The 24,678-nt window shown below is 30.1% G+C and overlaps 2 protein-coding genes across 3 annotated transcripts; one reads left to right on the top strand and one right to left on the bottom strand.

Annotated features, from left to right (window-relative positions):
* Positions 1–355: 355 nt before the first annotated feature.
* LOC137838232 (uncharacterized) lies at positions 356–931 on the bottom strand. Its single transcript, XM_068647487.1, has one exon. The coding sequence runs from the start codon at positions 929–931 to the stop codon at positions 356–358; it is 576 nt and encodes a 191-aa protein (XP_068503588.1).
* A 20,982-nt stretch (positions 932–21,913) lies between these two features.
* On the top strand, positions 21,914–24,326 carry LOC137837115 (uncharacterized). 2 transcript variants are annotated; one of them, XM_068645979.1, is made up of 4 exons: positions 22,108–22,282; positions 22,416–22,755; positions 22,939–23,382; positions 23,606–24,326. In XM_068645979.1, the coding sequence occupies exons 2-4, from the start codon at positions 22,437–22,439 to the stop codon at positions 23,881–23,883; spliced, it is 1,041 nt and encodes a 346-aa protein (XP_068502080.1). In that variant the 5' UTR covers positions 22,108–22,282; positions 22,416–22,436; the 3' UTR covers positions 23,884–24,326. The 2 variants fall into 2 exon arrangements, with proteins under 2 accessions (XP_068502079.1, XP_068502080.1); XM_068645978.1 differs by having other exon boundaries at positions 21,914–22,755.
* The last annotated feature ends 352 nt before the right edge of the window (positions 24,327–24,678 follow it).

Consider the following 24,678-nt stretch of genomic DNA (forward strand, 5'->3'; position numbering starts at 1 on the left):
AATAAATAATAGAGATATTTTAGGGGTACTTCAACCCTTATACAAACATGACAACCTAAATCCTTTACAAGCACAATTGCATAGAATCAAATCAGAGTTCAAGCCAGACCAAATTATTACAAACATGACGCCATAAGACTTCTTACACAGAAAATACAACGAACAAAAACCTATTACAAAACCATATGCAGAAGTCTACCAACAAACGCCACAACCTGGTAATGTTTTTTGATAGATTTACTACAAATCAACGACTCAAGATATCAGTCAAAATACGAAAAGTTTGCAAAATGAAACTTGGTTGTGACCCAAGACCAAACTTTCAATTACACCATTGTGAAAATCTCAATATGATCTATCCTACCATTTTCAAAAACTTCTTGTTCCTATGCTTCCACACTTCTTCTACAACTGCTATCCACACACAACCCCAAATTTGATTGACAACTTCATTGATCCCACTCAATTTAAAATTTATAAAGTGCTTTTCTGGCTCCCAATGATTCGTTGAAGCCCACCCCACCCACTCATAGCACTTAGACCACACTAGCCAAGCGGATCTGCAAGCACAGAAAAGGCGTGACGTTGTTTCCTCATCCTCCTCACACAAACAACAAATGTTACTTCCTAAATTTATACCACTTCTCTCCAAATTTGCTTTAGTCGCTATCTTATCTTCCATAACCATCCAAGCTGTGAAAAGAGACGAAGGTTGTTCCTTTATCCTCCAAAAACTCTTGTACAAAGCCACCACATCCCCTTGAGCGTCCTCTTCAAGAATCTTGTATGCAAATTTAATTGTGTACTCAGATGTGTCATTTTCTTTCCAAACCCACAAATCCATGTTATCGGCTTTTTTACTCTTTTCACCCAAAAGATGTACAACTGTTGCTCCTGGTTCCTTTCCCAATAAAAAAAACTCCTTCTCCATCCTATCTTCCACGACCACTCAAGATTATTTTTTCTTTCCCCTCCTTGCCAAAGCCTGGGTTCTTTATCAGAACAAATACTGAAAAGCCTCAGACATTTATCCTTCAAAATCACATTGCCCACCCATTTATCCTCTCATAACCTTATTTCCCTCCCGTTCCCAACTTCCCACCTGAAGTTGTCATCGAACTTGCTTTTACAACCTTCCAAAAACCATATTTCCTTCAAATCCCTCCACCAAAGAGACTATGACTTGTTATTCCTTTGATTCCTTAAATCCCTCCAACCTCCATACTTTGATTCCAGAACCTCTTTTCACAAACCCTTATTGTGAGTGCCCAAACGCCAAATCCACTTTCCTAATAAAGCAATATTGAACATTCTAATCTCTACCATTCCAAGCCCTCCCTTTTTCTTGGGCTCACAAACTTTTTTCCACGAAGCCCACACAATTTTTCTGCCTTTTGATCCCCAGCCCCATAAGAAATTCCTCTGTAGTTTCACAATGTTCTTTGCCACCACAGCCGACATTCCTAATAACGACATATAGAACAAAGGAATGGAGGATAACAAATTTTATCAAGCATAATCTTCTTATCATAGAAGTAAACTTGCCTTTTCATCTGCCTAGCTTGTTTCTCACTCTTTCCACCACTTCCTCCCAAAACTTGCTCTTTTTGTGACACCCCTCTACAAGCATGCCCAAATACTTGAATAGAGTTTTCATCACCTCGCAGTTCAGGATATTCGTGAAACATTGTAGCGAATGAAAGCTGCTCCCCACCCTTCCAATACTAGTCTTTTGAAAATTATCCTTCAGACCTGATGCTAGTTCGAAGCACTTTAAAATAACCTTAATAACGAACACGCTTTGAAATTTGCTTTGGAATAGAATAAAGGGTCGTCAGCGTACTGAAGCATGTTCACCTTTATCAACTTATCTCCAATCTCCAAGCTCTCTAACAAGTCTTTCTCAATTTCCTTCCTCCCTACCCCTACTAAACCTTCAATCACAATGAGAAATAAAAACGATGCTTAAAGGATCTCCTTATCTCAACCTCTTCTTTGGTTTGAACTCCTAAGTCAGACTCCCATTTACTAACACATACACCGATGAAGATTCAAGGCAATCTCTAATCCATCCAATCCAATTCTGGCAGAAACCTAACCTTTCCATCATGTAATATGAAGTCCCAAATAACCTAATCATACACCTTTTCGTAGTCGACCTTGAAGAAAACACAACTACTATTTCTCCTCTTTGCTTCATGTAAAACTTCATTAGCCACGAGAACACTATCCATTAACCCCTTGCCCTCCAAGAACGCAAATTGCCTAACATCAATAACTTTATGCATAACCTTCTTCAACCTCAATGATATTATTTTAGACACAATTTTATACAAACAACCCACCAGAAAAATTGGACTAAATTCATTTATGTTGATAAACAACTATTTATTTTATATTAGTTAAATGCACATGTTTTTTTTTTTGTTCATAAATCACATCGTTCATATTTATTATTGTAGTGTTACAATCTAACATGCTTTCAAGATTCTGTGAAGAGTCAACCATAAAATCATTTATCCTGCACTTGACAAAACCATCTAACATGCTCGACATAATTTACTTTTGACTTTTACCAACAGATCTTAGATTGACAAGGAAAGACTAACATGTTTGACTGTAATAGAGCAAACTGTAAGAAAATGAACTGATTATGAATAAAAAAAATATTAAAAAAATGATACATTCAAGTATTAAGCAAACAAATCATTCCTTTCAAGGTAAAAATAATCGTAATGAAAAATGTAAAAGAATATTTTTTTTTGAATTTTTCCATGAATGTCACATATAATTGAGAATATAGATGACATCCATACAAAAAGAATTACAATACTTTTCATCCATCTATTTTTCACATTCTTTATTGTCAAATTGACTAATACCAACAAATACAAATAAAATTCTTTTGCTATTTTTTCTTTTAAAAGTCTCTAAATTAAAAATTCAAAAGTTATAATGACTTTTAAATTATAAAATTTGAAATATATATTTTCTAATTCTATGAAAATAATTTTTTAGATTAAAAAATACTTATAAACTGTAAAATTTGAATCTAATTTGTTATAATTTAACAATTATTTTTAAATTTAGAAATTATTTTTAAATTATAAAATGTAAAATACAAATTTAAAAAAATATTTTTAAAATTATAATAATTATGAATATAATGATTTTAGCGTTTAGGGTTTATGGTTTAGAATTTAGGGTTATGGAGGTAAGGAAGAAATTATTTAAGTTGTTTATAATTTATAATTTATATATAATTAAATTTACTTGATCAAAATAGGATTGTAACTAAATTAAGGGTGTGAGTTTCCATGGTCATGATCTCTTGTTTGATAAAAAATATTTGGAAAAACACCAACCTGTCTATCTTGGTAAATTAACTAACGCATTGGAAGAAAATGAAGCACACCCACCCTAGAAAATGAAAGGTAGTTAAGTAGCAGATTAAGAACTTAAGGGCAATGCTGTATTTTAGGGACACCAAATTACAAGACAATGATCATTGTGACTTTTGAGACTAGTTGAAGATTGTCGTCATATGTTACAAGAAAATGAAACATGGAGCGCAGCCTTTGTTGACAATAATAGGGAATTTGTGCAAAACTTTCTTCCATCTTTATATTTCACCACCTTGCTTCTCTATAATCCATATGCGTCTAATTGCTATAGCCTCCTTGTTAGGTTTACTTGTCTCACAAAAATCTTCTCTAACTACCTAAAAAGTAACACTCAACAATGCTCATTTTCTCTACAATAACTCCTAATTTTGGGTAACTTTATTGTTGAGTACAATATTATCTTTCCCTCCCTTCTCAAATTGAGCATAAATTATTAATAAAAGTGAGTTTAAATTTAATTTATTTTTGTAAAATTGATTTCGTAAGATATGTATTAACTTATATATTATAAGTTAATTAGTTTTATTTTTAATCAATGAACACACTAATGAAGAGGACATTAAACATAAAAATCGAAAAAGGTTCAATAATAGGTGGTACAATACGTTCAAATATCAATTAGGATAAATTTTTAATGACTTTGATATCATATTAGAAAATGAGTTTAAGTCTAATTTATTTTAATAAAATTGGTGATTTTTGTCCTATTTTTAATTAATGTGTGATCTCCAACTTAATAAGAAGATATTTTAATAAAATATTATAGATATTATATATAATCAACTATTTTGTTTGCTATTTTGTTCTACTTGTTAGTATGTTTTGCTATTATATATAGTTATCACTTTTTTTATAAACAATATCTTGATTCAATAAATTATTTTGTTTTTATTTATTTATTTAATATGATAGGAGAGTTATTGAAAATTTCTATCTTATTAAAAATTGGACTTTCACTTACATAAAAAAAAATTAATAATTATATATCAATAATAAATAAGACCAATTTTCATATATATATATATATATATTATATTATGATAAAAACTATCACTTATTGAATTAGTTTTGTAGAATCTAGTTATGTTTTAATTCCACTGCCTTAATAGATTCCTGTAACAATTAATACTATATCAATATACAAAACCAATCTCAAGTGGTGTTTGGCCAAAAGTTTGGTAACCTATATCTATAATGGGAGAATCACACATCTGTTTTTTAACTTCTTTCGACACTTGATACAGATTCTTTAATTCTTGGAATTCTTTGTTAATACCTTATTATTTAGTGTATATTATTTTATTAAAATATAGTTTGGAAAAACTACTTATATATATTTTTTAATATAGCCTTATTAAGTAATCTACTTTGGATTTTTGAAAGACAACATGGTTATAAGTTTTATGAAAACTATGCACGCAAAAGGATTATTATATTAATTGCAATTTTAAACACCTGAAACTATATAATCATTTGTAGTACGTCAGAATTCCATTAAAAAAATACTAAATATTTTTAGTAATTTTTAATAAAAAATAATATTATAAAAATATTACTAAATTTTTTAAATAAAAAAGTTACATTTAAAAAATATTAAATTTTTTTAATAATATATTTTTTTAAAAAAAGTAACATTATAACAAATATTTTTTAATAACTTTTTTTAGTAAAGAGATAACATTTTAAAAATGTTACTAATTTTTTTCGTAATATTTTCCAATAAAACATTAAAATTATTAAATATTACTTAAAATACTTTAAAAAAAATTCTAATAAAAAAGTGACATTTTAAAAATGTTATTAATTTTTTAGTAATATTTTTAATAAAAAAATAACATCATAAATTTTTTATTAAAAAGTTGTAGTAATATTTTTTAATAAAAAGATAATATTTTAAAATATTATTAAAAGTGTTTAGTAATATTTGTTTTTAAAAAATAACATTATAAAAATATCATTAATATAAATATTTTTTTAACATTTCAATAAATATTATTAAATTGTGTAATAGAAAAAAATATACATAAAAGTTAGTATTATTTCAATGAATCTTAAATGTTTGAAAGCGAATCGTGACATACACTAAATATAGATTTGTGACTTTTATTTAACTTCATCAATAGTCTTGTCTCAATTTTGTTTATAATTCTAATACATAAATGTTTGATAAAATGTCTCTGATCACATCATGTGCTTGTGTTTTTGTTTGTGTTATAAAATTGTAGTATAAGCTTTGAAGCTTCTTATTTTCTAATCTTTGAGTTCTTATCTTATTAGTTGTTCATTAGTGTACTTCATTACATCTGGCTCCATTGTGTCTTGTTATTTTGTTCTTAATTCCATTGCATTCCTAGATTTTCTTCTTTTCTATATTTGTTAAAAAAAATTACCTTAGTTTTGCAATTTTATTATGGGTTTCTTTTACCTTTAAAAATTCTGAAAAAAATTATAGAAGTTCTTTGATATATTTTTTTTGTACCAATTTAAAAAGTCACGTTTAAAAGCAAAATATAAAAAAGTTATAAACAAGAAAAGTCTAGACGTTTTGCATTCAGAAAAACAAGTTTTATAGAGTTGTTTATTCTCGGTCAGGGATTTATTGTGATTTATTTTTTGGGTTTTTTTATCTGAATATTTTTCCAGACATTCCGTATTATGTTTGAGCCTCAAAATCGTTCTACAAAATTCTCAATATATATTTTATTCATCTTTGCCAACACTAATAGATAGGTTCATTTCTGTGACCTAATACTTCGTTGTATGTCAATCTATTTTATTTGTTTCTAATTGAATATTAATCTATTTGATGTGAAATTTATTGCGTTTGATAAAAAATTGTGTTGAGGTTCTTGGATAAAACTTTCATCATCAAATTTTTGTTGGAAAAGTTTTCATATATTTTGGACTGTTCAGTGCTAGATTTTTGTAGATTTTTGTTTTGTAACCCATTCTAGAGTCATTCTTAGGTTCTATTTGTTTGTGCTAACTTTTCTTATTACCTTTAATTGCTGTTTGTCATTTTTGGTTTTCTATTGTTGTTTGTGTCATTAAACTCCTTTTGTTTTAGTTTCCAAATTTAGTTTTTCTCACTTTTGTTCTTAGACTCATATTTTGGTGAAGGGCTTTGGTGTTTCAACTTTTTGGTGTTATGGAAGAGTACTCTTGGACTTCTTCTTTGAGGTGAAACTTTTGATAGAGAGAATCTATAAAGGAAGAGAAGGAGAAAAGAAATCTCAGAGGACAACTTCAATACATCTTCCACATTAAGAAGCTTCAATCACTAAAGGAATTCCTCAAGATTGTGTTCTAATTTTTCTCGAATTTTTGTATCATAAAACCTTTGTATAATTTTACTTTTGGGTTGATTAGGAATTTGCTCCAAAGGAAATACCAATAGATATTTTAATAGTTTACACGTGCATTAGTGGTGGAAGTGTGTCAGTGGCTCTTAGTGTCAACTGCACTTTCACATTAGGATTCACATAGTTGTATTTTCAGTAGCATTTCTGATGTAGGCCAAGGTTCATATTTGTGGAATGAAGAATGGTAATGCAGCGGAAGACTTGAATGAAGAGAGGAAACTGATTGGTTGTGTGGTTCGTGAAGGTGTTGGTGGAAACATTGAAGAGGAAGTTGGTGAGGCCAATCTTCTAAGGGCTCACTAGGACGTCTAGGCTTGCAAGCAAAGGGAGACTTGAGAGAGAATGATTTCTGAATTCAGAAAACTTCATTCACATTTATTTCAAATATAAGTGCAAAGTGTGTAGGCAAAGTATTTATAGATGATAAGGGAAGGAGGTAGCTTGCTCCTTAAGCTACTCTAACCCTAGGTAAGCTTGCAAACTATGGTAGGGTTGGTGGCTTAATGAGTGGCCTATATCCCTTTAAGATGCTTTAGAGATCCTTGCTTGTATGACAAGGGAGGATTTCCCAGAGTGTCTTTGATATCTCTACAACATGCCTTTTAAAAGTATGTTTCCAAATACAACTTCTATACAAGCGTATTCTACTTTATTTATACAAATAGTGCTTCTGTCTTTATTGGTGTGTATGGTGGCTTTGGATGGTCCTCCATTAGGCTTTCCCCTTCAAAAGGATCTATCCTTAGATCCTATTTAACAAGGCAACCTTATTTGAAAGGGCTGTCGATATGGTCCTTTAGGTTCATGAACCCACCCCGTTTCTAAGATTGTTTTGAAGTTCTTTTAGGTAACTTGTGTTGAGGACTATCAGGGGTAAGCTCCGGCTAGGAAAGTTTTGGTACTTAAGTAATCAATTGTAACTCACTTCACTTTCCTAGGAGTGAACTTGGAGAAAACTCATACTTGATTCCTCGATTTACTAATTTATTTATTTTTTGAAAATCTTTTATCACTCAAGTTGAATTTTAAATCTTTGTGAAAACAATTTCTGTTTTAATTCAGCAATGGGTGATCCATCACATCAATCTGGTGTTCATGGTAATCTCAACACTCAATATTTTAATAATGTCCATGAAACACTAGCAAAATGATGACTTTTTACGGTAAGTGCACCGCATTGTCAGAAGTAATACTTTGTCCCTAAGGATGAATATCAATCCCACAAGGATTATCAAGTACAATATTTGCTAAATATAAAATAGAACAATAAAAAGTTGGTTTGAAAATTGTAATAATGGCAAGAATTAACAAGAAAACAAATCAAAGAGTAATTGCTTCAATTGGAAAAATAGGGATTAGGTTTCATCTTTCTCATTCTCATGTATTTTGATTAGCATGTTAACATTAAGTTCTTTGATTGAAATTGATGCCCGTAGAAAATTCATTTATATCGATTTCTCTCATATAAAATTCTTAAGAATGTTTCCTAAATATCAATTTCTCGCATATTTATAATAAAAAATTAGAATCACACTCAGACGTTAATAGCAATTAACATTTCAAGTCTATTTTTAGCACTCAAATATGTTAAGTATTGTTGTTTAGGTGAGAACCCTAAAAATACCTTTCAGTCAGATTTAAGATTCTAGATCAAGAGTTAGAAACAAAACAACAATACTAATAATCAATCAAGAACAAAATATCATATCATATTTAAATATCACCTTAATGCATAAAAGCTCAAACAAATTACTCCCAATCCCAAAGGGTAGAATTAGCCACACATCTTCTAGCACCTTCTATTCTCCCAATTGAGTTATAATTCACTCAATGGTGTTTTCCTCTCAATTTGGCACATTAGGGTGTAGCCTCTAGCCCTCTATTTAATATAATTTACAAGGTTTAGGTGACTTCCTGCGTCACACTAATGGGCTTATTGATAAAATATAAAAATGACCCAATTTGTCTGACGCATTCTCGCTCAAGCGAGAATATCTCACTTGAGCGAGAAAAGCGTTGTTTTCTGAAAAACTTCACTGGAGCATTATAGCTTGAGCGAGATACTTCGCTGCCGAGTTGGACTTTTTTTTTCTCTTTTTGTGCATTTTGAGCCTTCCAACTTTCTCCTTTTAGCCTATATCATTTGTCTTTAGTCCAAATCTCAATTCTTCCTTAGAAACCTGAAATTAACACCAAATTTGGAAATAAAATGCTCTTATTCAAATAAAGATCATAAAGAAATGTATAAATTCATAAATTAGGGATTATTTTATATGAAATTTAGCAATTAATACTCATAAGTGTCTGTATTTTAATATGAAATATTACTGAAATTAGGCATTTATCACAAAACAAACAAAAGAATTTTTTGATTTGAAATAGATATTTTCTCAATTTATGATTTCCCAAAATAGGAACAGAGAAAGGTTTAAGAGTAGGTATGGGGAGGGGTCTCGCAAACATAAGAGCATTCATCATAGAAGCCCTTCCCAAAGCCAAAATGATTATAGTAGCCATCACAACACAGACTTCTATCAACAAAATTCTAGACAACACAAACATAGAACCAATCATGTGCTTAGAGAACCTAAGGTTGACCTTCCTCTTTTTCATGGTTCATCAAACATAGAAGATTACCTAACTTGGGAGATGAAGGTTGAACAAATTTTTTAGGCTCACCAAATAGATCATGAGGGAAGGGTTACCTTAGCTACCTTTAGTTTTCAAGACTAAGCCATGACTTGGTGGACAACCTATACAAGGGATCTTAGGTTGCATAGTTTTTCCCAAATAAGGTATTGGAATGACCTTAGGTCTACCCTTAAGAAGAGGTATGTATCTTCCTATTATGATAGAGAATTGATGCAACAACTCCATAGGTTAACCCAGAGAGACATGATTGTAGAACAATACAAGCAAAAAAATGGAGTTACTTATGTTAAGAGAAGAATCTAGACTTACCATAGCTCGGTTCCCAAGTGGTCGTAATTATAAAATTAGGGATAAAGTTGAACTTTTGTCTTAAAATGATCTGGTTCAACTTTATGTTAGAGTACAAGAACAATTAAAGAGAAAATCTTCTTTTCGAAAGTCCTCTTCTCCTTCTAACTATACCAAAGATTTTGAAAAGGAAAATCACTTGTATTTTGAAAAGCAAAAACTACTAGACAAAGAAAGGGAAAGGTGATACAAACCACATCAACCAACAAATGACTAAGGACACAACAAACACTTCACAAATAGGCCAGTCATCTCAGTATACAAAGTCAGTCCCTACCAAACCTTGAGAGAGCATCAGCAGAAGAAGAACCAGATATAAATCAGAATATCAAAAGTTCTTCCTTCATATCTTTCCACAAGAGAGAAGTTATGAGAATATTAACCTGATATTTTTTTATTACAAATTGTTGTTTTTCTAAATTAGTATTTTGTTAAGAAAAATCCAATCTGTTATTTCTCAAAATAATTAATTGCTTTCCTGTCAGGATTGACTAAATTGACTTTTGCGAAAATTCACCTAAGTACAATTCACTCCCTCTCCCCCCTCTTGAACTTAGACTCCTATTTATTCAACACCTCTAGGTTATTCCTTTTGATAGAAGCAAGCCTATAGCACTTCAAGAGTTGGCCTAACCTCTCTTGAACCTAGAAGAGTTGGTCAAACCTCCTTTTCCTTCCTCCACTGTATCACTTTTTTCCTTTTTCAAACATCAATTCATGCTTTTGCTTACTTCCAGTGTCAATCCTACACGATTTCAACCATTAGAGCTAAGGTGGATTGCATCAACATCATTGAACTTTGTTATATCTTTAACATATCTTATAGTGTTTGTTATCATCAAAACCCATAAACTTTTTTATCACGAGATAGGCTAGTGGGTATTAGATTGTCTATCATTGGGTAAATCGTATAATGTCTTAATAGTACTAACCCAAGAATGAGAGCTAATGTTTAAGAACATACCCTAAATATTTTTACCAACGTGCTTTTAAAACTTAGTATTTGATTTGTATCTATATTGGTTGCTTATACGCTAAAATTATAATCTCATCATTTGTTAAAGTAAACACGAATATATATGTTAGTCAAGTGATTTAGTTGAGCTGCAAATCTGTGTTTGATGTGATCTTTTGGACTGGATGAACTAAGAATAAAATAAGAGTGTAAACATGTATGTTTGATCATATTTGTTATAATTTTTCTGTAATGAAAACATTTAATGCTTCATCAGACGAAATATGTTGAAAAGTGTTTGTAAGAAGATATCTCTTTATGCCTTTCTTAATGAACCTTCTTAGGTCAAATATGCATTAGGTGTTGTCCGTTAGAAAAAAGAATCTAAATGTGATCTTTAGTCAAAATAAATAAGAGAATACCTAGAAAAATTATTCATAGAAGTTGGCAAAGTTCATCTGACATTACACACCAGAAGAAAGAATTTGAATGAGTGTTTTACAAACTAAATCATCTTCTTAGCATCATTAGTCAAATGATTTTTGTGAAAAGTTTTCAAAATTAATTAAAACACAATTCAACCCTCCCTTATTGTGATTTCCCTAGTTTTTAAAAAAGTAAAAAAAAAAATTATTTTCAAAGTAATCACCCTTAGTTTTCCACATAAAAACTATTATAAACATAAAGAACAATGTTTCTTTACTTTTTTTTTCTTTAGACACATTTTTCTTAAATTTCTTTTAATAAATAAACTTATTCAACTTTTGTTTAATATTTATTATAGATTCTTATTTTACACTGGAGAAAAATAATTAAAAAAATAATAAAAGTTGATGTCACTGAGCATCATTTATATCTGAGGACAAATCTTTTTCAAAAGGGAAGGTATGCTGAAAACCATTCAACCGAAAACCATTGGCTAGGAAGATAGAAGAAGATGAAACTTCAATAAGGAAGATAGAAGAAGATAAAGCTTCAATGATGAAGACTCTTCTATCTCGAAGAGTAGAACACTAGAAAATTTCTTCTTTCTTCATAGTCTTGTACAAATTGTATAGATTTGTCTTTTTTGTTGTTGTAAATTTTAGGATTTTTTAGAGTCATAAATGGACTAGTTTCGAGTCTTAATAAGGCTCCAATTGGATCTTTTATGGAGTAACTACAACATAAAAAGAGCATAAAAGAAGAATTTAAAGACCATGGAAGGAAGTCCCGCATCAAAGAAAATAAATTTGTTTGTTAAGAAATTTCAAGTTATCATGAAAAATTTCGTAGATAATTTGACCAAGTGATTCCAAGTGTCACACCCCTTGGAACATGTTACTTGAAGGCTATTTTGTATGTTAGCCTTTACTTTTGGAAGTCTAACATCGTTTTTTAGTTTAAGGTTAAGTTGACCAATCTTAAAAAAAAAAAAAGTTAAATCAATTCTATATAGAACTCTTTGTTCCATGTACAATTCACCTTCAATTAAATGTGAAAATAGAATTGCAATGTGTTTAGTGCCATTTTCTCGTTCTGTGTGCCCTCTAGTTGTAACACTTTAATTAGAACATCACTAATTAAGTGTGTACAATTCCAAATTCCTTAATTCACTCTTTATTATGACAAAATCGAATCAGATTCGGGTTTGGCATATATTGTGAAAACAATTGATTGTTTCTCCTAAATCAGTGTCGTGTCCTTTTTCAATGAACACTGCAAATTGAAAACGTTCTTGATCTTCTCTTTTCTACCTTTCCTTTCATAGGCAAACATCACTGAAAATCCTAGCCTTCAAAGTTACTAACGTAAGTGTCAATTATCTGACTCATGCCAATAATTGTCACTGCAATTCGCAAAGAAAAGGAAGAAAAAGTAGGTCTTGCTCACGTATCTGTTATAATTTCAAAGTTTGGTCCTGGCGTTTTCCTTTTATTGTTTTGGTCTTTCTTTTTCTTTCTTCTTTTTTTACTTATGCTTCATCACTCGCTGTCATTATTGACTTTGGTTCTAACACTAATTAGGCCACACACAAAAAGTGAGTGAGCACAGTATAACAAAAAAAAAAGGTAACTTTTACACCAAAGTTCTTTCATAACATTGTATTTGTACTGTACACCTTGATTTCAACCATTTGTTTCTTTTTTAATGTAATTCTCATTTGTTTACTTCTAGCAAAACAGGAGAGGTAAATTAGAATATTACATCTCTTCCATTACATGACAAAGAAAATTACTAAATAATAATTATTATTAAAAACAAAAAGTAATTAGTTATAACTAAGTTATATATTATTATTTCTTTTAAATAAAAGTTTTGATGTTAGACATGACTATATCAACTATGCTGGCACCTCAAGTAACAACAATCATTTGTCATCACATGAAAAAAAATGTTATTTAAAAAAAATACAAAAAATATGGGGAACTAGACAAAATATTAGGATTTGAACAAGTTATATATTATTTTATAAACTAAAGAAATTATTGATATTTAAAGTAGTTTCTATTATCAATAAAAAATTATAAATTAATTTTTAAATTGGTATTTAATATTAACTACCAAGATTTTAACTACTAATTACTTCAAATTATAAATTAAGTAGTTAGTAATTAAAACATTGCTATCTAATATTAAATATTAATTTAAAAACTAATTTAAAAACTTTTATTAATAATAAAATCTACTTTAATACTTGACTTAACCGATATAATTAATAACTATTTTTTTAATTAATTTTTGTTATTTAATAATTTGTTTGTAGTATTATTATTCTAGTTTGATAGAGTAAATTTAACACTTCTATTTTTTATTATTTAAAAGATAAATAATTTTATTTTATGAAAATAATACATGTTTATAAGTTCAAGGTTGAAATGAATCAGATTAATTTGAGAATTCCAACCAAATAAAAAAATTGGTTTCAACTTTTAGTTAACTATCTTCACTTATAATCACCATTTTTTATTGACAATAAAAATCAATAAATGTGAATCATTTCAGAGATAATTCAACCCATATCCAAAAAAACTCAAACCCCAAACCTTCATAGTCCAAATCCAAACCGCTCCACCGAACTTCTAAAATCAACTCATATGTAATCACCTATACCTTGTTATTGATATCCTTATTATCTTAAATGATGGTTAGAGTTTTAAAACGTGGTGGATGTAGTTGGAATTAATTTTGAAAAACTAAGAATTGACACAGACCAACCCAAATACCAAATTGGTGATGGAAGAACTTGAAGCCTGTGAATTGATTAAAATTGGAAAGAGTAGATTCTATGATGTTAAGCCACTACCCTATTGTGCCAACCTCTGTGACCAATGTGCTGAGCCTCAACGCGACCTATCTAACTTCACATTCAAGCTGTTGCTTCTACTTTTTGAGGACTGTCGGAGAGATTTTGTACGTGTCAAACAAACTGTGGTGGATCACACATTTTTTTATAATGGACAAACATCAATTTGCTGTCAGAAAAACAACAGAGCATATATTAGTCTATAGTTATTTCACCTGCTTCTTCCCAATTTCTTCTTGCTTCGTCTCCTGTTTGGTTGACAAACAACATAACATTAAGTCGTAATAAATGAGAAATCAAAATTTTAGGTTAAAAAAATGGAAAATAAAATGAGAAATCAAAATTTTAGGTTAAAAAAATGGAAAATAAAATGAGAAGAAAATAAATAATAAATAATAATTGTATTACAAAGTGAACTTTAAGCCGCGTGAGATAACATATTATGGGTGGTGACCTGATAAACCCAACAAATACTCGTTAGGATAGGCTCGAAATGACTCTGATACCATATTACAAAGTGGATTTTAAGCCTAACTCAACCCCATAAAACCGGTTCATAGATTGAGGTTTACACCCACTTATATACAATGAAAGACTCTAATCTTTAGTTGATGTGGGATCTCCAACAAATTGTAATTATATATTTTTTTTTCATATGGTGGCAGATGATTATTGTTACTTAATGTATCAGTTTATATAAGATGTAAAGTTTCATAATAATGCTTAACATGATTCTCATATTTGAAGATATTGATCTTGTAGATGTATTGAATGTTTTAGCTTTCATTGTGCTGTATTTGTGAGACTTTTATACAAGGTTTTAAGTTTGGCAAACAACCCTATATAAAAAGTAAGTAAAAATATGAGAAAAAGGTTGTGTTTATGTTTATTGATGAAGTTTTCTTATGTAATGAATTAAATTATTCTTAAGATGTTTTTATAACAATAATTGATTACCCGTTTAGTTAATTGGTTAAAAAAAAGTACAAAGTTATGGGTTTTCAACATTATATGAAACTAACTAATTAAAATTTTGTATAATCAGTTAACTTTGTTTTCTGAATTAAATTAAAAGTTTAAGTAATCAATTAACACGTGCCATATTCTTTGTTTCTTGTTCTTTAATTGCTTTGAGTCTTATAGTTTAGTTTTCTTTCCTTATATGTGACTTGTCTTTCTCTTTTTTTTTATTAATTGATTCATTTTTTTTTCATATTTTATTGAATCGATTGCATGTTGTTTAGGAATTCTATAGCAAGTTTCTCTTGTATTTCTTACCTAGTATTGGTTCGATCTTATACATATAATAGTCTAGTTTTACTTTTAATAATCTTCCTAAGTTGTTTAGATTCGTGTTTAGATCATTTACATGGTTCTAATTCCATTAGAAGTAGTCCTAACATTTTTACAAAATTTGTTGCACACTAAATTATGAAAACCACACCATATATATGCTTATTCTTCCTGGTTTGAGTTCTTATTTTGCTATTATATCACTATAAGAAAATCATTAAATAGAAACCAATTTTAGAGACAAAAAATAATTAGTTGCTATAGTAACTAAATTAGAGACCATTTTAGAGACTAAAAAAATTATTGGTTTCTAAATTAGTTTCTATTATTGATAAATATTTTCTAAATTGGTATCTAATTAGCTACTAAGGTTTTAACTGTCAATTATTTAGATTCTAAATTTGGTATTAAAAACATTGGTAGCTAATTAGATACCAATTTAGAAACTATTTATCAATAATAGAAACTGACTTGGAAACCAAAAAGTTTTTTAGTCTTTCAAATGATCTCTAATTTAGTCATTATAGCAACAAATTATTTTTGATTTCTAAGATTGGTTTCTATTTAATGGTTTTCTTGTAGTGTATCATTAGCAAATTTCTAAAACATTTTTCCTTCATATAGTAGTCCAAGTCGAGTAAAAAGAAAGAAAAAGAAAGAGTTAAGACATATAAGAAGCAAAAAAAATAAAAATAAATAAATAATAGAAGGCAACTCAACCAAAATTATGCTCTTTGATGCAAACTTGTTTACATTTAGTTAGTCTTATTACTTGACTTGTGTTGTGAGCATAACATAGTGTAAATTGTTTTTAGTTTCAGATTAAAATTGTAGTTTGTGTTTCTAATTCTTCTTTGACTCAACTTTCACTTTTATTTTGTTTTATAATCAAAATCTAGAACTACTCATTGAGACTCTCTTTGTTGTGCCTACTTCTAACCTTGCCTTCAATGTTTTTGCTTGTCATTTTAGTTGAAATTCTTTAAATATTGTCATAATCACTTTCACAATGTCCAATTTTAAATTGAGATTTTTTATTTATTTTTTACATATTCTTAATATTGATTGAAAATTAATTGACCTCACTATGGATTTTTTTTTAGCCTACCTCTTTTAAGGTAACATATTAAATATTGTGAAGGAATAGGTGGAAGCTATACTTTTGGTGGCTTAAAGTGACAAAAACATGCTTAAAAGGAGTGTAAACACTTGAACGAAAATAAATATAGAAAGATGGACTAAAAGCTACATGTCAGAACACCAAACACCTTAAGGGTGAATTTGTGTAGGATTTTTCCATTATTAAGTGTTGAATTACCATAGCTAAATTCGTAGGGATTTTCTTTGTTGTATAATTAGCTATTTTTGTCTCAGATTTTTTAGTCATCCTTTGTATTTTATTGCTTGCGTGACTTTGGTTCTTTTTTTAGGTGTATTGAGAAAATTCTTTAGCACAATCCCATCTAGGGTGGATAGATGAACCCGTCCCTGCGAGTAGTGTCCAAATCCTTCTTCCGGGTATTGTCCAAACCTGTTAAAGGTACTCAATAGTCAAAAAAGGAAATGTAATGACTACTTTTTTTAAGCCCATAAGAAGAAATGCTTTGGAGAGAAGGAACATAAAAGTGTTCCATAGTCTAGAAGTGTTGAAACTATGATAAAAACTATGATAAAATATTATGCACCCTAAAGTTTTGTAAGAACACTAAGTGTGTTCATTTCTACATACTAATATAGAGAGTTTAAATCTTGTATATCTTGAGAGACGTTACCATTTCTAGTGAGTGAAACAACTTATCTATTGATTACTCAATTTTTGTAACTGTCTTAAGCCAAAAGTGGCTTGTAAAAGAATACTTTGTAGAACATGGAAGTTTTGATGAAACCAAATCTGTTATGTGAGCTTGATGCTTGGCTGCTTTGATTGAAGCTTGGTTCTAGGGTGTTTAGAATTTATGTAAAGTTCATTCTTAATCCTATGCACAAGCTGAATTAATCTGTTTTGAAAAATAAAAATATTTTTCTAAGCCAAGGGAAAAATAATTGGTTGCTTTCACGATTTAGTCGGTTGTTTTGCACTTAGCTGTTTGAAGGTTTTCAAAACTTATTTATGTATAGTATCATTACAACCATCACTGTACATCCCCCACTGCTTGGCTTTGCTGGGGAAAGGGTCCACGTGGGGGGATACATATATCTCCTCAGCATGTTCGGAATAAGGGATGCACGCCGGTCCATAACTGTGCGATACGTACTGGTGGATGTCGACACCTCCTATAACATAATCATCGACATGAGGACTTTGAATCAGCTGGTGGCAGCAGTATTAACACCCCACATGGCCATGAAGTTCCCTGGTGAAGGCGAGGTATCATCACCATCAAAGTCCAGCCCAAGGTGGCCAGAGCATGCTACGTCCAAAGTCTGAGCGTAGCCCTTAACTCGATAACCAAACCGAGCAAGGGGGAACAAGTCTAGACCTATCCTCTCCGGAGGAAAAAGGGAAAGTGGACGAATAGGATGAAGGAAAGGCTCCAAGGGTATTCCATGTAAAGGCACCCGAGGACCTAGACCCCTTTCACGAGGAAAAGGCCACCAAGAGGAGAGTAACTCGGCGGTACAACTCTCATGTTAAAGCTTGGGAACTCTGAAAAGGAGACCTCGTGGAACATAACCCACTTAAATTACAATTGAAAATCAAGAACTTGTACTCTTTTTCCTTAGCTCAAGTGTTTTTCCTTAAGGGGGATTTTACCAAGTAAGGTTTTAACGAGGTAAGCTCAACAAAATAAAGTCTTTTTTTTTCTTGGTATAACTTCATCAAGTTCAATCAAAAACTAAAAACATTCAACCAAGAGCACAACAACTCGTTCAACCAAGAGTGAAGCAAAATAATACAAGTTCAATCAAAAACTAAAAACGCTCAACCAAGAGTACAACAACTCGTTCAACCAAGAGCGAAGCAAAATATTACAAGTTCAATAAATAAAAAAAACTAAAAACGCTCAACCAATAACACAAAAAACAACAACACGCTCAACCAAGAGCAAAGCAAAATAATGCAAGTTCAATCAAGAACGAAGCATGTTCAACCATGAGCATAGCTAAAAACCAAATCCAAACGGGTCCAAGCTGAACTCGTTCATCCTTCAAATTGATCCACTTGTACATCTTCTCGGATTTCGAGTTGTGGGGACTTATGTACATACCCCCAATTACGATCAGGTACATTCAGACCAATAACCGCTCATTTAATATAATATTTAAGACACATAAATCAGACAATAACTGTTTGTTTAATATTATATGTAAGACACGTAAAGCAAAACAAAATGTGGTTATAAGTTACTAGCGGTTATAGGTTATTGTTATAAATCCATTTATATTGCATGATGATCATTCAATGCTTTTCTTAATGGTCAACAAGACCTATAAATAGGTGATGACTCTCTCAGTAAGGGGACATTAAACTCTATTCTATACTTTTACTCTTAGCTCTTTGTTAAGAATGCATCATCATCTTTGTGCTTCTACTAACTCAAGCATTGAAGAGTCTTTTGCAGGTGGACATCCCTCTTTCATCGGAGACCAACTAAAAGCTCGTTCCCCGAGGAACACGCAGTCCTCACTGAGGTACCCTCCGAGTTCATTTTTGGTAGGAACAATCACAAGTAATGAAAATAAGGATAAGTCCAAAATCAAGCACAGTGAACATACATAGTTATAAACAAATCACAATTCATATATAATTCTCAATCTATGTAACTATTTACTAAATTTAATTAATTTATTGATTTCCAGAAAAACCTACATTTTTAAGTAAAATTTTATATTAAAGTTTATTCATTCTATTTATTTGTGGCTAAGAATCTTCCACATACTCCCCTTAGTTTGAGAGATCTTCCACACAATATTTCTCAAATCATATTCACACACAACTTGAGATCTTCTCATGGAGAAATTATGAAATCTCTTTGATTATAAAATTTCATACTTAAAATATTTTAGCTCACAACATAGTAATGATATATATTAATAATTAACACTGATGGGGTTGTTAGGAGTTATCCAGGTCTTGCTACTTGTGGAGGTATTTTCCGTGGAAGTATGGAGGAGTTTATTGGAGCTTTCTTTGCGTTTCTTGACGTTCAGATGACTTTGATTGCTGAATTTTATGGAGTCATATATGTTTTGGAGGAAACTCAAAAGTTGAGACTTACTAATGTCTAGCTGGAATGTAACTATGCCTTGGTTTGTGTTGCGTTTACTGCTAGGACAAATGTTCCTTGGATGTTTCATAATCGATGGAATACTTGTCTTAATTACTGTGGAAAAATCAGGTTTAGAATTACTCATATTTTTCATGAAGAGAATGCATGTGCTGATAAGTTGACTAATTTAGGATTTATTCATAGAGAATCATTTCATTGGTATAATAAGCTTCCATCTAGTCTGTTCTTAAAATTCTTTATTAATAGGTATAGTCTAGCTATGTATCGTTTTTGTTAACATATGAGTTTTGGTCTAGTCTCCCCATATTTTTGTATTTTTTTTAATAATACTTTTTTCATGTCATGACAAATGATTGTTGTTACTTGAGGTGTCAGTGTAGCTTATATGTCAAGTAGCATAGTGATGCCTAATATAAATTTTTTTTTTATAAAAAAAGTAATTATTTATATTAACAATGATAATAGTGGTATATGTTAATAACGACAATAATAATATATATTAACAATCATAGTATATATATATATATGTAATTTAAAGTGACAAATAACTTAGTATCAAATAATATTTGTATTCTTTATTTAAAAAAAATAAAGTATATAATTAATATATTAACTTTGTATATTCATACAGATAAAAAATGACCGTTAGAATAGTTGTGTAATCTTCAATAGTAGAATTCTTTAAAATTTTCTTAAAAAAGAATATATGTAATTAAAGTTGAGTGAACTAAGATGAAAGAATGTATTCATTAAATTTTCTATTAGCCTTGTTACTATCCTTGCATAGATTTTGTGGGAACCTATACGAAATATGAAATTATGTGAAATAATTTATTCATATATGTTTTCTAGAACAATTTATGAAAACTTTTAAAATCTATAATAACCCCATTTTAGACCTCTCCTATTATTTGAAATTATTTCAAAAAAAAAAATTGAGCTTCTACGTCAGTGTCACGAATTAGTATATTATGTCTCTTTTTACATAAATTATTAAGTGATATTGAAATTTCATAATCTTTTTACATTTGTAACATCTACATTATACTTTAACATATATAAAACATTCAAAATAATTAATATAGTGTATAAACACAATACAAAAACCAAAAATTTTATTAAAATGATTGTCTAATCGAATTTTATAAGTTTTTTTTTCTATACTTAGAATATTCCCTTTATTAATAAACAACTCATTTAAACACTCATCTACTATGGGGGTTGTTTACTTATATATGTTGTTAACTTTTACACATGTTTTTTCATATTTACTTTTATATCTATAATAATTCAGTTTTTAATTTCAATACATTACTCAACATTTTACATTATAAATAAAATCGAAATTATATCAATTTTATCATTATCTTATATTCGTTTTATTCACAATCTATTTTAAAAAAAATTATTTAAATTATTTTATATAACTATTTCACATTTATGGATTCCATTATCTAATTTAGTCTCTTAATGAATTAAAGTGAATCCAATAATTTAGTCCTCGTTTGTAACGAAGTATTCAGTATAAAAGGTATACATGTTTGAATTAGAAGGAGAATTTGTATTTATATTTATCTATTACATAAATAAATATATGTATATATAAATAATTTTTTTTATAACAGATTTATAAGAAATGTGTCAAATCTGACAAGACAAACCCACAATATTATTTTGAGCAATTTAATGATTAAATAAGTCTATTAAATAATTTAGTTGATATATTTTATGAAATTCATTGGAAAACCTCATTTACTTATTCCAGAGGGCTGATATAACAAAAAAATTAATGATTTAAAACACGTAAAAAATCACAAATTAATGTTACATCTAATTAGGTATTTTTTTTTCGAGCTTTATTTTAATGACTTACAAATGATGCGTTGAAAATAAGAGTGTTAAATGCATTAAAATTAAATAAATCCACTATATATTAAATAATTAATAAATTATTCTTCTCATTCTTAGAATAATATTAAAACTTTACCAGAAAAAAAAAGTTGGACAAACAAAAGATAGATAAGTTAAAGCAAACTAAAAAGACATACTATTGAATGAAAACAAGAGAAAGGACACACATGAATCAAAATTATTATTATTATTTCATATATATTAAGATAAATTTAATTATTTATTTACTTTCTATAAAATTTAAAATTATCTATTTTAATTTGAAGCAGTGTTTAATTAATTAAAAACATAGAATATTTAACTGAAATTGTGAAAAAGTAAAAATAGTGTTGGCAGACAAAGTTACGTATCTTTCTGGTTTTGTTCAGAGCCCGAGAAGGAAAGGTGAAGAAAGGAAAAAAACGTGCAACCTCAGTGAAACTGACAACCCACACGAGTGGTTCTTGAATTGCATGCACACACACTCACTCGTGTTTCTTTAATGGTTTTTTTTTTTTCCTTAAAACGATGAGAGAAACTGAAAACAGTGGACCCACTAATCTCATTTCCACATAAGAGAGAAGAAGAAAACAGACTCAACTTTCAACAATGGAAAAAAGAGAAGGAAAAAGAAATATATCATTCAACTCTTCTTTAAAACCTTATCCTTTTTATTCTGCTTTCTGTGTCTTCATTCTAAACACCATTTGTCTCATCTATGTCTTCTGTGATTCATCAATGCTCAGAATCACCATGAATCTCTTCTTTGCACTTTGATTTTTTTGTGTTCTTCTTGAGTTTCTTTTCTCACCCTTATGACCCTTGTTTAATGTTGTTTTTGTTGCCTCAGCATTGTTAAAGTAAGCCTCTTTCTGCTTTTGTGCATCTTTAGTTTCAATGAGTACCTCACTACACTTCAGGAATAGTGGTTGTGGGTTCAGTGCTGAAATGAATGTTTTTTCTTCACCTCCTGTTCCTGTTCTTGCTCTCCAGTGTTCAAACACTTTGGGGTTCATGGGTGGAGGCACAGAAGCTGAAAGTTCTGACATGCCCTTTCAGAAATCGAACTTCTCAGTGATCAAACACCAGGAGGAGTTGGAGGAGGAGGAGGAGGAAGAAGAATCTTTTGGGGTTGAGAACAAGAGCTTGTCTCTGAAACCTGGTGAAGAGCTTGAAGCTAATAGTTCTTCTGCCACAGGGAAAATTAGAGAAACTAAGCTTTGTGCTAGAGGACATTGGAGGCCAGTTGAAGATGACAAACTTAAAGAGCTTGTTGCACAATTTGGTCCTCAAAATTGGAACTCAATAGCAGAACATCTTCCAGGAAGATCAGGTAAATGACATTGTTTTTAGTGAAACCAGATATGTTTTTTTTAGTAGAGTTTTATTGTATGGAAAAGATTGTTTAAAAATCTTGATTTGAGAATAAGATTCTTTGTACTCTTTTTTTCAGTGTTGATTTTTGAGAAATGTTTCCTCAAGGTTGTTTGTTTTTTGACTTTGAATGGTATTGCAGGGAAAAGTTGTAGATTGAGGTGGTTTAACCAGCTAGATCCAAGAATAAACAGAAAGGCTTTCAGTGAGGAAGAAGAGGAGAGACTCTTGAATGCTCACAAAGTGTATGGTAACAAATGGGCCATGATTTCTAGACTCTTCCCAGGTAGGACAGATAATGCAGTGAAGAACCATTGGCATGTGATCATGGCTAGGAGGCAAAGGGAGAAGTCATGTGTCTACAAAAGGAGAAAGCCCACATTTCAGATCCTGCCACCAAAGGATTTGGACTTGACCTTGCCAATGAATGGAAGCAGTGAATCAACCATTTCCAGCACCATCATTGATGAATCTGCCTCAACAGGAACTAACCTCTCCTTCACTCCCTCTTCAGCCAAACCAACTCCTCTGCCTTTTCACAACCCCTGTCCTGTTCAGAATCTCCAAGCCTTTGGTGCTCTAATGGGTATGATTTGTTCTTCAAAGTAAAGATCACAAACCATTGAAGATTTTAACTTTTAAATCACAACAATTTATATCACAAAATGAGATTATCTAAATTGTATGACTTTAATTAAAGGGTCATTCATATTAAATATTAGGACCATTGTATAAGTCTCCTATGAATTTAAGTGCTGTCATTTTCTTCTTCACTGTTACATGTTTAATATTTGTTTCTCTTGGTGCAGGTTTATCTGGAGAAAGCGGAAGACTAGCCAGGGAAGTGGGGTTTGGTATGTATTTTGGTGCTTGGAAGGGTTCATTTGAGGCTGGACACAACATGGGAAGGCTAATTGGTGTGGATCACTGCTATTATTCAGAGTCAAACTCATCAGAAGTTTCAGTATGTGAGTCAGTTGCCACCAACAGCACTACCAATCTCTCAATTTCTAGAGAAAATGAAAACATGGGTCATAACAAGGCTAACATGATATTCATTGACTTTCTTGGAGTAGGAGCTGCATAAAGAAAATATTCTGATAGATGGAACTAATAATCTTCACTCATGATACCAAAGAGTTGAAGTGAAAAAGTGGGGTTAGGTAAGAAATAGTGGGTAGTGAAAAAGATGATTGTGATGATGCAGAGAAATGGGTCTGTTATAGTAGGTCCTTTCTTCACTCTATGTGTACATTTAGTTCAATAAATGGCTAAAATGTGAAATGAGCAATAGGAAAAAGTATGAAAAAACAAAACTATGAGAAAAGAGAGTTTTGATTTAAGAGTGTATGATCTAGGGTAGTTATGATTATGAGTATTAAAAGTATAATTATTATCAATGTCTTGAATTTGGACTGATAAGTGGAGAGTAGCATGACTTCATTTTTCTGTTGAACATTGTCTGTTTTGCTATTTGGGCAAAGCCTAAGTGATTTTTAAATGAATCAATCAGCCAACTATTTTGAATGATTTGTTTGTTTGTTTAGAGACAACATGTGTGACTTTGATTTGATACTTTTCCTTTACTATTTGATGTTTGACCATGTTTTAGTTGTTGTTCCTGCAATCAATGGTGTTGTTGCTTCTTATAGTGTCTGGTGGATCAATTAAATCAATGAATTAACAGATGATATTCAGTGCACTACTTTGAACTAATAATATTGTTTTAATTAATTTAATTTAACTTTAGTATAATTATAATTTGTAATTAAAATTGGACACATCTAAAGATTAATATTTTTCACTTTTTAAAATATTTTATCCAGTGAATAACGGAATAAACCATATAAGGGAATTTTTTAAATTTTAAATATCAATAAAT

The sequence above is a fragment of the Phaseolus vulgaris genome, chromosome 4 (genome assembly GCF_051622355.1).
Source record: "Phaseolus vulgaris cultivar YP4 chromosome 4, ASM5162235v1, whole genome shotgun sequence".
NCBI lineage: Eukaryota > Viridiplantae > Streptophyta > Magnoliopsida > Fabales > Fabaceae > Phaseolus > Phaseolus vulgaris.